Below are 13,128 nucleotides of genomic sequence, written 5' to 3'. Positions count from 1 at the left end.
AGACGAGGGCGATGATCCTTTCTCTCACATTGCAACAACGTGGTCAGCGGTCTAGACCTGTACTTATGAGGAGTCAAAGTTCACTTCTAGGCTCATGAAAATCACAGTCCCTTGGTCGTAAAGATGTCAACCCTCCTGATGCCCTTGCAAGATGCGACCTTCTCAGTTAGGCTATGGCTATTATTGTCGATGATATCCTAACGCAAAGTTTTACAAGTGAATTAAACGTCAAATTAAATGTGGTCACAAGCACAATGTGAGTATGTGTTTCCTAGATGGAAAAGACTCTTCGCCATCTTGTTTTCAGATCTGCCCACTCTCTGATTATAATAACTGCATTATGTGTCAATTCGGTTCAACCGTGATTTTACAATGTTAATTATATCCCCAAACAACAATGTCAAACTTTAAAAAAAAAAAAAATGCGGTGCACATTCATGGCCCCTAGAGGAAGAACTGTGTTGATTTTGGTGACCCCATGACCTTCCTCTAGCGCCACCATCAGGCCAAACTTGCACATGAGTATATCTCCTGATCCGTTAGCAATACAGTCATTAGGGCTGACCTTCGAAGCTTTTTTTGGCAATCGAAGCTTCGGGGCCGAGCTTCGATTTTAATTCGAAGCTTCGATTAAAAAAAAAAAAAAAAAAAAACTTTTTTATTTTGTTTATTTATTTTTTTATCTTATGTTGTGGGACTTGTACAGCACTTTGGTAAACTTTGTTGTTTTTAAATGTGCTCTATAAATAAAGTGGATTGTTCACACACACACACAAATCGAAGTAAAAAATACAAATAAAAAATGAAAATCGAAAAGCGAGAGACTAAACCTGTTGTTGTTAGCTTACATGCTAACGTGAATGGGATCGACCATAGCATTGCGGCTAGGCTAGCTACCATAGCAGTATAGCTCTAGTTGAATGGATAAACGTTATTTAACATTGCAGAATGGGTACAATACAATACGGCTCAATACAAACAGTTGTTAAGGGGGGGTGCAGAGTCATCAACACAATGTACCACCAAGAGTGGAGAGTTTATGTCTCAAAAAGCGAGAGACTAAACCTACAGTAAAGCTCTTGTTGTTAGCTTACATGCTAACGTGAATGGGATCGGCCATAGCATTGCGGCTAGGCTAGCTACCATAGCAGTACAGCAGCTAGTTGAATGGATACACGTTATTTCGATGGCACAAGCTTCGAACAAAAAAAAAAAATTTAAGTTAAAAAAATTTAACTTTTATTTATTTTTTATTTATTTTTTAAACTTCGATTTTTTTTTAAATGTTTGAAGCTTGTGCCATCGAACGAAGCTTCGAAGCTTCGAAGTATTTAAGACAGCCCTAACAGTCATGCAACTTATATCTATAGATGTGTCTACTCATGGACAACAATGTTGACATAAGGCCCTACTGTACAGTATGAAGTTCATCATATTGGCATTCCTGCCATTATAAAAAAAGATATATGTAAAACACTTTTTTCCCTACTCCCCCTAGCATGTTCACCTGATTCTCACCAAACTTGCTGTGTGGACTAACATCTAACATGCCATCAAGATAATTGATAGGCTAAACCATATGACCGCCAGATCCAATCATATTTTGAAAAAATGCATGGTAAACAGGAAATGATTAGTTACTTGTGTGGTGAACACACTGTCCGATTTCCACCAAACTTGATGGATGCCTTAAACTTGATGGATTAATAGCAAGGAGGCCTGTGAAGTGGGTCATCTGGCCTCATGGTGGCGCTATTATCATGAAACTAAAAACATTAATTATTTCTCAATGGCTTTGATTAGGGGCATGGTCAAAAGATGGATTTGAGAATACGGGACATTCAGGGATATACCCGCTGTCGGCCACAGACAGCAAATGTCTAGTTTGTACAAGTACATAATAGAGCTTAGTTTTGCTAGAAAAACCAACATACTATACATATTTACAGTCAAGGAGTTTATTTATCGAGCACAAGTTTGGTATAAATCAACAAGAAAACATGTTTACATTCACTTCTATTATTACATGGCGTTTTCATTCGCCAGAATGCTTGATTGTGATTGGTCAATAGCGCTTATTATTTCTCGATAATTCACCGCTGTCATGGGCAATGCGCAATAATGACCGCTGTTAGGGGCAACAGAGCGCTATTGACCAATCACAATCAAGCATTTTGATCGCAGTCACGAAAGCTAAGCATTACCATTATGCACAGCTGCACTACATCAGTGCAATCAAGTCCACACACCTGCCGGCTGCCGGCGATGACAGAGGAACCACAGAACAACTGCACAGATCTGCATTTGATCTCGTCTTGTCGAGGGTGTAAAATTAATTAGGTATATTGTTAGTAAGTTAGCCATGTAATAAGCGGGATAATGTATAGCTATACTAGGTCATTGTCGCAAAATAATTGACCTTCACTGCGACAATGACCTCGTAGCTATACATTATCCCTTACATATTTGCACCTTCATTGACCCTGGGATTTGCCATCTATTTCCATATACAGTATTTGAGCATTGATAAGTGTGATTTAGTTAGGAGTAGCTGGGTTGCAGACAACAGTGCTTTATCATCTTTATCTTGTGCCAATGGGTATGGCACAATGTTTACTTTTCTTAGGTTAACCTTTAGGTAGCATGTTTATTGTCTGAGCTATAACACACAGAGCTATAACGGCTTACTCAATCAATCAATTACTGGAGCCGGCCAGATGTAGGCCTAAATCATGCACAGCTTATCTACTATAGGTCTACAGACTTGATACCATGGTTAGGTCTCTGTTTTCACTTAATGCTGCATCGGGTAGTTCTGAGAAGAAATAATTACCTCTAACTCACCTCTAGAAAATCTAAGTGAACCAAGATGATAAAGGTGGTGGAAGAGTAGGTGCACAACAGCCAAACATATAATTTATAGTTTTCTCTTGTAACACTTTATGTATTCAATATTAAAGACATATTTAGACTTTTCAGAGGTTCGTTTTCCTCCAAAACTACCAGGTGCACCTTTAACTTGTAAAAAGGGAACCTTGGATATTCAAAATAGTGGGGGCATATTAAACTGTCAAGAAGATGATATTACAGTATGATGCTTTTCAATTAAATCCTATTCCTTAATGGGTCAAAATAATACAACTAATTGGCAATACATTCAAGAAATGTTGTTTAATGGAACAAATCAAACAAAACAGCCCTGGCAGAGTGCAATAGTTTGAAGAACACACCATGGCATTAAGGAAGACAATTTCATGTTCAAGCTCACCACAAGGACCAAGCTGTAAAACTGAGGTCACAAAAGGATGATGTCCACCTCCAGATGTGCTCAGGGAGTAATACGATACTGTTCAACTCATCTATGTACCTGTAATCCCAACAGCACTTAAGCTGTCTCACAGCGCCGAGTGTAAACAGAGAGTTTTTGAGGTGGCGTACAAGGTGTAGTAAAACAAAACCTATCCACATACCGCAAAGTTCATAAATACATCATCCCTCAGGAAAAATACACATACTGTAAAAGGAGAACATTACACTCCATAAATTGAAGGTAGGCACTGAGGAAGCACCTCTGAATGTGTTTTGCTATGATTTGAGCATGACTACTTGGAATTGCTGAGATAGGACTTCACCTTTTCAAACCCAGCTGAAGACATATGGAGACCAAGTTGAACCATCCAAGCTTGTGTGTCCATAATTGGAACCCTCTGAACACCAGGTCAGAATGTTTCCTTGGCAAACACGATGAGGCAGCTGTGCCAGCTTTGGGCCTTCCCATCATGAGATACAATATCACACTCCTTTCAGTGGAGCCATGCTACTGCTAATCAGTGTCAGGCCTCCATTAGTAACTCCAGGAGATTACAAGCCATGAACACACAATCTCACACTGAATGCAGCACTGTTTTTTTTATTTAGGCCAGGGAACAATTTTGATTTAATTTCAGTAAACAGCCTAATTTGAGTTATTGAACTTTGCCAGTTGCCTATGGTTTCCCCTGGACCCTGGTATCTATGACCATCTTTCAAAGACAAGACTGGTAACCATGGAAAATACATAATTAAATGGACCATTGTGCCACAACGATCGTTTTATGCGCCAGTGGGGTGCCCGCCATTGTTGTAAAGACGCCATCTGACAGACTTCTTGTAAACCATTCATCCATAGAACCAATATCTTTGCAATATTCCCATGGCGGGCGACAACTCTCCCACATGCACCGGCTATATTCACACATTATATAGCAGCATGTGAACTGCTCCCTTGTATTCCGCGGCACAATAAACTAAAGAGAGCCACATGTCGACAACCCCTGCTGAGCATCCGCCCCAAAATTCCAGCTCAAAATCATGAAGGGAGGTGATGAGAGAGTCGTCCATGGCAGGACACTGCCAAATGATGAAGGAGTGGGCTGGTGTGGTGCTGCAGGGGGGGGGGGGGGTCAACAAGATAAAGTGGCCCACTGCTCCCACACATGAAGCCAGTGGAACAGCAGATAGCGAACAGCGTCTTGATATACCACTGTGGAGGCTCTGTGGATGCATTGCTGGGGTGTAGGTGGGAGGTAAAGTTACCAGGTCAATAAATGGTTTGGCCTTTACAGGGAGAGCTGTGTGACACATTAGCTTGGCTAATCAAGTGTGACCTCGTTCCACTGAAAGCTCAAAGCCCACCTCCGTTAACAATTGACCACCGACTCAGACAGAGCTGGCCACTGCAATGTCGATGGACTATGAATCCTATGGCACAATTCCAGATACATAAAATGACTTTCCTATTCACTATAACAGGAACTTAAATGGGCCATATTATGCTCCTTTACAACAAGTTAATATAGGTCTTTGAGGTCCCCAAAACATGTATTTGAAGTTATATTTGCTGAATACCACTCAGATTATGCATTATAGCCTCTATACCCCTCTGTTTCAGTCCTGTTCTCAATGGGCTGTTTCTGTGTCTGTAGCTTTAAATGCAAATGTGCTGCTGCTGCCCATGCCTGAGCGTGCATGCGCGGAGGCACCTGACTTCTGCTCAAACTGTCAAACGAGGCGTTGCAGATCAAATATGAATGAAGATACAGCAATTGCATATGCTATTTATCGCCTAAACCTTTAGTTAGAAACATATTTTAGTGATCCGTTTAGGTGGAAAAAGAGAAGGTTTACGAGCGAGCCACCATCTTGAAAAAGAGACACAGAAGTCAAGGACCACCCATATGCAATGTGTTACATAGTGAAGTAGAGCAGTAACGGAAGAAAGCTGGACTACTAACTACTACTACAACGGAAGAAAAGGCTGGACTACAAAGGAGGCATTTCAAGCAGTTCAGGAGCAGTGTTTTCTGTCTGAGAGTATTTGGTGTAGACTTTGGGCTTTCTAACTCTGCAGACGATTGACATGCACTTCCAGCTATATATAACACATTAAAGGAAAGGGAAAACCCCAAAAAGCATGATATGGCCCCATTAATGCATTTAGTAAATTGTTTATAGGAATACTGTAGGCAACTGTGACCTCTGAATCATTGTGGAAGCAGATCAGGAATCTTCAGGAATCCTTGTACTGGTGTCTGTATTCAGCAGCACCCCCAAGCGAGCTCACAGAGAGGGAGTAACTCAATGAGATGTTGATTTGTTACATCCAAACCAATTCGTCTTGGGTTCTGTGTTGGATCTCTCAACCATCAATCGCAGGGTGTCCATCTGCAATATCTTAAGAGGGCAGATTCTGAAATCTGAATGAGTGATACCAGATGGCCTTGAGTGAGGGGGCTTTCTCTCTTGCCAAGGATGATTTGCAGAGGCTGAGAGAAGAGACCCGTTACACCTTGAGGTTATTCTCGCCTCAGGCACCAACCAATATCCCAAAGACCTATACAATTTAACTAACTCAGTAAAGGGAGCAGTCTTGAGTTGCCCAAGGTTACTTGCAATGTCAGATTTGTGCTGGCTAGCATTCCCCACATATTTCAGGGAATCTCATTGGACTTCCCGCTACACTCCTGTGAAGCTTAAGATTCACTTTAGTGTTCTGGAACCAGAGACAGCTTGTCCACTCAAGGTTGTCAATAGAGCATGCTGGCGGAGAGATAACAGCGCTGTAAAAAGACACAGCCGCAAAGGGCTACTGATATGGCGTGAGAGTGGAGGACAAGACACTAAAATGAAACTCAAACGCATCCCAGCAAACAAGCAGGCATTCCATGGTGGAACCTATACAATAGCTGTGATATACCACTGCTAGTCTGATACCTCGGAAATAAGACCACATTTCCAATGGTGGTGAATTCCTTCCCCGGAAGACGTGCTCAGATTTATGTGGCAGTTATGGGGCAATTACTGCCTCATTTCCTTCAGCCACTTACTGTTTAACTTGGAATTTGCCTTTACATCATATACATATACCAAGCATCATACATATATATATGCTTTTATTTTTTTCCCCAAATAGGAAATCCATTGTTCTCTGCCGAGAGGTAAAAAAGCCTTATTCATAAAATGTGCAGACAAAACTGCAGTACATACAGTAGACATAGAAACCACCAGCATACGGGCTATGGTACTGCTCTGGCAGAGGGAAGAAGAGAGTTGATTGGAGTTGAACATGTGGTCAAGTGATATGCCAAGGCGTGCCTGAGCCAAAGACCCGCCTGTCATTGTCCCACAACAACAGCGAAAAGTCTAGTCATGAGACATGACACCAGGGATCAGTGTTGTATCAAGGAAGAAACTATAATGAGATTAGGGAACACTGCGTTTAGACACTTCAAATCTAGTAAGAAATAGTATTATCAGCTATTTCCCCACCTTTGCTTTAGAGTTAAATTGCTGATGCAAAGATGATCACTTCATGCGCTCAATGTAACATGCCAACTAAATGTGTCCATTCGTCGACACAAACACCCATCAAGCTGCCCGCTAGCCATTTTCAAAGAGATGCTATAAGGAAATGTGGATACAGTACCGGTATATGGTGGCGGGCTGATGCCATGATTGCATGCCAAGACAGAACGCATGTACGGATGTACTTAAACATCTACAGCTTGCCGGTCCTCGCTACTAATTCAGCTCATATAATGTTCCATGCTGCCTCCCCACATACTGGATGGAGCAAGGGAACAGTAAACCTATGGGAAAGATCAAAGGGTCTGCAGCATTTGCTAATTATATAATCTGATCAATTCAACCCGTCACAATGTGTACCTGGACAATGTGTCGCTTATACATGCCTGAATACAGCTTTATGATATTACCATTATAACAAATTGATGACAATTTTATTCATGCATAAATGTATCATTTCATTTTATCATAGGGTTTCTGACATGCTTTAATTGATTTGTAAAAAGCAAACCAAACCTACATAGCTGATTTGATAATGAAGCATGCAATCCATGGGTGTGCGTGTGCGTGTGTGTGTGTGTGTGTGTGTGTGTGTGTGTGTGTGTGTGTGCGCGCGCGTTTGTGTGTGCGCACAACAGTAAACTATCAATGACTCACATGCCAACCAAAATACATGGGACTCACACACATGCAACAGGTTCAAGCAGTAAATAAACAGTGTGGGTGCCATGCTTGTTAGTCATTGTTTGTTTTTCGCACACTTTGCAGTGGGGAGTAGCAAAATGAACCATGCTGGTTTATCTCATTTATCATCTTGCCGTGCAGGGATCCAGAGCATGGAGTTAACAGGGCCGACACCATGTGGTGACCAAGACAAATGTTGGGGTATTGGGTGACAAAGCCAGACACACTTGGGGGTGGGAGATTTTGGGAGACTGGTTGAAAATGAATTCCGGAGCCGGTATCCATTCTAACCAGTGATTACCTTTGTTGTTACTAACTGACAAGCACTGATAACCATCATCCTCCTCGTCCGGCAGAGTGTCGCACTCCACGGGGAGGTGGCCCTCGTCCAGGAGGCTCCAGCAACTGTCCCGCAGGACCCTGCAGAAGCTCTGACAAGGCAAGACCGGTGGCAGGCCCGGGGGGCCGCACTTTGGCACCAGGAGCAGGCAGAAAAACCACTCCAAACTATGGTGACAATCTGAGCCCAAGAGCCATGCCCACTCGCTCAAGAGCACTTGGATCTCTTCAACACTGCTCTGGTTGAGGTGATTGGGCACGGCAAAGCTTTCCACTCCCATGGAGGAGCAGAGAGGGAGAGTAGTATCGAACATCAAACAGCGTGGTGATTCTACTGCTACTGCCGGACTAGCTACTGGTGTTTGACTTCTAATTGGTGGCTGGCTCTCAACTTGGTTGTTTAAAGTATTGATCAAAGACTGGTCGCTGGCTTCAACTCCTGATCCAGGCCCAAAAGATTGGGACACTGAACCAGATTTGAACCCAAATTCAGAGCCAGACCAAGGACCTGACCCTGATGTAAATTCTGACCCTAGCTCAGAGGCAGATCCAGACCCGCTCTCCTCCTCTGAAAACATCAAGTGACCAGATTCTCCAGACCCCATACCCTCTAATGAAGTGTTACCGTTACCAGGCTGGCCTCTACGCGGCGACGTCCCGACAGCACCAGACACACGCCCGCTCTCGGGTCGTGACACGGTCAGTGGTGTTGCCTCCGTGGTTCCGTCCCAAGTCTGAACGGACTCACGGATCCCGGTCACCACGTCGATGATCTCCGCCCCGACGACCCCTGCAATGTTCTCTTCGCCACCCGCCGGATCACCCGAGCCCTCACGGTCCGGCGTCAACGCCAGGGCATCGTCAGTCCAGGAGAACCACCACGCATCGCAACGGTCCACCCATAGGACCAAGAACATCAAGTAAATTCCAAGCTGGAGCCTCATCTTCATCCCCGTCTTACTCACATGCACGTCCACCGGCTTGATCAGACTCCCATGCCCACACTGCTGCTTCACTCCTCGTGCGACTCCTCCAGCTCAACTGTTCAGTCCCCAATCACACAGCCCGCCAGGCAGAGGGAAAGTGAAGAGGAGTGCCTTATTCAAAGCAGTGTGTGTGTGTCTGTGTGTGTGTGTGTGTGTGTGTGTGTGTGTGTGTGTGTGTGTGTGTGTGTGTGTGTGTGTGTGTGTGTGTGTGTGTGTGTGTGTGTGTGTGTGTGTGTGTGTGTGTGTGTGTGTGTGTGTGTGCGTGCGTGCGTGCGTGTGTGTGTGTGTGTGTGTGTGTGGAGGGAGGGGTGGGGGCACAGGGGGGAGGTGTCTTCCTTATTGGCTGCCCTGGTAATCTGTCCTCCCCCTGCTCCTCCTTCCTCCTTCTTTTGTCACAGTGGTGAAAAGGGTCTCTATTGCTGACTGATACCTTTAGAAATGCGGCCGCCTTGCCTTTCAATGTAAATGTCGGCGCTTTCAATGTTTTACAGAGAAGAGCAATTTGTTCTCCTTGACTTGTTCCTCTTTGTGCAAAAATGATAATAAGAAACTACAGATTGGTCTTAAAAAAAAAAGAGAGAGAGAAAAAGTCCAAACTATGTGGAAACTAGTTGAGGAATGGGAAGAGAAAAATGTTGAGAGCATTAAGCTGGTAATGTGATCTGCACATTTCTATAGGGTTACACAAAAAGGGAACGCCATATACTGTGGTGAGGGTTTGTAGCGTGGGGTAGTGATAGCTGAAGTCCCTAAAACACCTGTTGAGATGAATGACATTCTATGAGAATATTGCAACAAATAATTAATCCAACAATGATCAATATGCCAATACATGTACGGTGGTGCTCAATGTGTGGGTTCCAGGGGACCCCAGATTACATGGACATTGTCCCAGGGACATCTTGGAAATTCATTTTATTTTGATATTATTTCATGTGCCACTTGCTATGAATAGGAAATCATATATTTGGGGGTCCGTGGTCAAATGCCAATCTGAACTACATCACTTAGCGTCACGTGTGTCTGCAAACTTTGATGAGCTTAAAATCCAACTGATTCACAATAGCATTGCATTGCATTGAGTGAAATTCAGTCCACTGAAGCTAGTAAATCAAACACAATCTCTGTTTAAAGGTTATAAGTGAAATATGGGAGCGAGCTTGTAAGCAAATTCCTCAACTTATTATCTCATGCCACCAAGCAAATACCTTCAGCCTACAATCCCTGCATAAAAACCTTGTCTCTTGCCCTATACTGCGCAATTAATTCCCCCCCGGCTGGGCCCCCCTGCTATTAGGGCTTTGTGCTGTTTGGTTACACAGTAATCCAGGTCTCACTTTCTTGTCCAGACTGGTTCCAGTCTATAGGGCCAGTCGATGGAGACCCTCAACATCTGCTAAATGGGAGCTTAGTGATAAAAGGAGGACGAGTTTTGTTTAAGTGTTCCTCTATAAGCGCTATGCCTTAAAAGGGAGGGTGGCGTGGCGCTCATTCGCTTGTTGATGGAGATGAACTCAGTTCTGCTGTGTAGTTCAACCCCTATATCAATTTCAGGGATGCCTTGTCAACGGCACAGCGGCCTTATACAGCGGTGTGACAGGCGCCCCTTTTTTGGGTTAGTTAGGGTCACAGAGGATGCCATTGACCCCATTACTCGGGATTCTGTGATTGGCTGGTCATGGGGGGGGGGGGGGGGGGGGGGGGGGAAATCTGTCGATAGATTTTGAATTTGAGAATGGGCTGTTTGGACAGTTTCAGTAAGTCAGCAATAGCGAAAGTAACATATAAAGCGATTAAGTGAAATAGGCCATTGGAATCCTTAACACTTCCAGTGCCAATCACTGATTTACACGTTTCTGACGGCCAACGTTTGAGTGCCAATCACGTGTTAACACGTTTCTGGGTCGTTTAAAAAAATCGATTTTAATAACTTATTCCATCCAGGGAGCCTGCTGTTATCATAGGGAATGAGTCTGAGATCGCAAAAGTCCAATGCCGCCGCCTGGTGGTATGCGGCCGGTATTGCACATCCTTTGAAACGTTGAGTCTTTGGCTGTGCGTCGATGATATAGGTCCGGGCGGACTATTCTTAGTCGGACAAGTGTAGCGGTTCTAATGCTCGGATTGAGAAGAAACAATTACTCCCGTGGTGGATTCTGTGTCGGATTATGTTGGTGGAACGATAGACATCAATACTTGGAATGGCGATCAGATAATTGGAATATTCTTTTCGGGTACATCCTAGTCAAGGTAAGGGCTATATGGTATCAATCTTGCGTTGATCCAATAATGTGTTCATTGCGATCCGAGCGTATGTGTGTAACGCTACTCCATAACGCATTCCGTTGGTGACGATCAAATCATCGAAAATCTTTTTTGCATCTTGACCGGAAGAAACCCAGTGTCAAATGACTATAGTATTGAATCCATGGCTATAATATAGAATATAGATTTAGCTCTACAAACAAGGTGACTGTTCCCTATCTATCTAGTGGTGGCCTCGCTACAGACGGCTGCGGCTAATAGCTGGCACCCAAAGTGTTAAGGGTGAAACAATGACCGTGCTACTGCAGACAGCTTGTGTTGCTATCTGTCTAGATAGAAAACAAAAGGCACAATGTAGTCCTGCATTCATTTATAGTCCTCATAAAACATTCCATTGAAGGGCTGTGAAGAAATTCAATCTGTTTGCCACTGAAAAATAACTGTTGAAATAGACTAGGTGAAGGATAGTTGTCTGTCATTAGTTGACTGCCCCCTGTGTTAATCCACTAAAGACGGGTTGTAGCATACAGGAATGTAGATGAATTCTGTGGCCCCCACACCGGGACGCTCAACTTGGTTGCCCCTCAGGGCGCGGAGAGGAGGTAACCCCCATAAACAAGCAATTGTTCAGCCTAAAACTGTCAAAAATAGACAATTTAATTACATCATGATGAGATGCCTTTGCAAGGGGTGCTTCCTGTGAGAGACCCCCTTGTTTGCAAAAGGCCAGAAACATATTATGGATTTTTGTGGGACACAGGGGAATTACAAAAGGTTCAAGGGCAAATGGAGAAAGGCTGTAGGTTTGCTACTGAAAGAAACCTACTGTCTGCATAATCATACTGTAAATATATATTGGATTCAAGCAAATGTCTGGGGGAAATACAAGTTATTTCAGGGAAAAGTATGGTGTGCCTGGAATCAAACAACATACTAAGACTCTAACCATAAATACCTCCAATAGATGCATGTAGGCTACAGTATCACTTACACCTAGAGCCCATCTCTAAAATACAATGCTTGCAGTGTACTCACATGTAGGTTGCAGACACATAATGAAGCGAATGCCTCATTAGTTCTTATAACAAATATCCACACAAGGAGGATAATTAAGACCTCAGGTGAGGAAATGAAAAACCCTCTGAGGTTAGATAATGATCGCTCTTGTACAACGGAAAACAAAGGCATTTTCCAAACACTTTATCAACTTAATAGTGCCTCCTTCTCTTTTTGCGCATGTGGGAGATAATGGCACAGCATAGTCATTTTTTTTTTTGATCCACTTTTTCTCCCATTTTTCTATATTTTCTCCCATCCCAATTTTGTATCATCCAATTCAACCCTCCCCTGTCACGAACGCTGTTTCTTGCCTCCCACAAGCCGGCTGCAATGTGGACTAAGTCATACATAGCACAAGTCCCCTCCGGTACTTGAGGTAACAGCAGTCGCATCTTTTCACCTGCGCAGCTCGATCTCTCAGTGTCGAGGAGTAACGCGTGGGAGGCTCACGCTGCCCCCGACACTTCCTGATTCTACTGCGCAGGCGCACCAACCGACTTGTAGGAGTCGCTTGTTCACAACGTTCGATCCCCACCCTTCAGTTTTCCCTCCCCGTAATACGGCCAATGTGTATTACTGCGGACGACCAGCTAAACTGAAAACAATGTGGAGAGCTGGATTCGAACACGCGAATCCTAGCGTCTCCACACTGGTGGCGAGTGCCTTGCCCACTACACCACCTAGCCGCCTGGCACAGCATAGTCATAATGTTCATTGTTTGACCATTAGTGAGGAAATTAGCAGTCAGGTCCCAAGGGTCCTTGGGAATCCAGATCACCATGACTACTGTAACCTAGGGAGCGGAGGGACTAACCACAGTGTTGGCATCTCTCCGATACAGTGGAAATTACTGCAATAATTACATTTCCTCCAAAACTCTTCACATGCACGGCAAGGAGCGATAGTCCACCGTGGATAATCATCACATATCTGTTTCATGAATCGATCTTTC

General features: G+C 43.8%; 1 protein-coding gene across 1 annotated transcript in view; it reads right to left on the bottom strand.

The window, feature by feature from the left end:
- LOC311226002 (collagen alpha-1(XVIII) chain-like) overlaps positions 1–8,915 on the bottom strand; it is a 107,125-nt gene extending 98,210 nt beyond the window's left edge. The window contains exon 1 of the mRNA XM_084311384.1: positions 7,829–8,915. Within this exon, the coding sequence (XP_084167510.1) occupies positions 7,829–8,816 (988 nt within the window). The 5' untranslated portion in view covers positions 8,817–8,915. The remainder of the gene's footprint in view (positions 1–7,828) is intronic.
- Between the last annotated feature and the right edge of the window lie 4,213 nt (positions 8,916–13,128).

Source organism: Notolepis coatsorum (genome assembly GCF_963971535.1).
Source record: "Notolepis coatsorum genome assembly, chromosome: 3".
NCBI classification, from domain to species: domain Eukaryota; kingdom Metazoa; phylum Chordata; class Actinopteri; order Aulopiformes; family Paralepididae; genus Notolepis; species Notolepis coatsorum.
The sequence above is the reverse complement of the archived record's forward strand: the minus strand, read 5'-3'. Positions and strand labels throughout refer to the sequence as shown.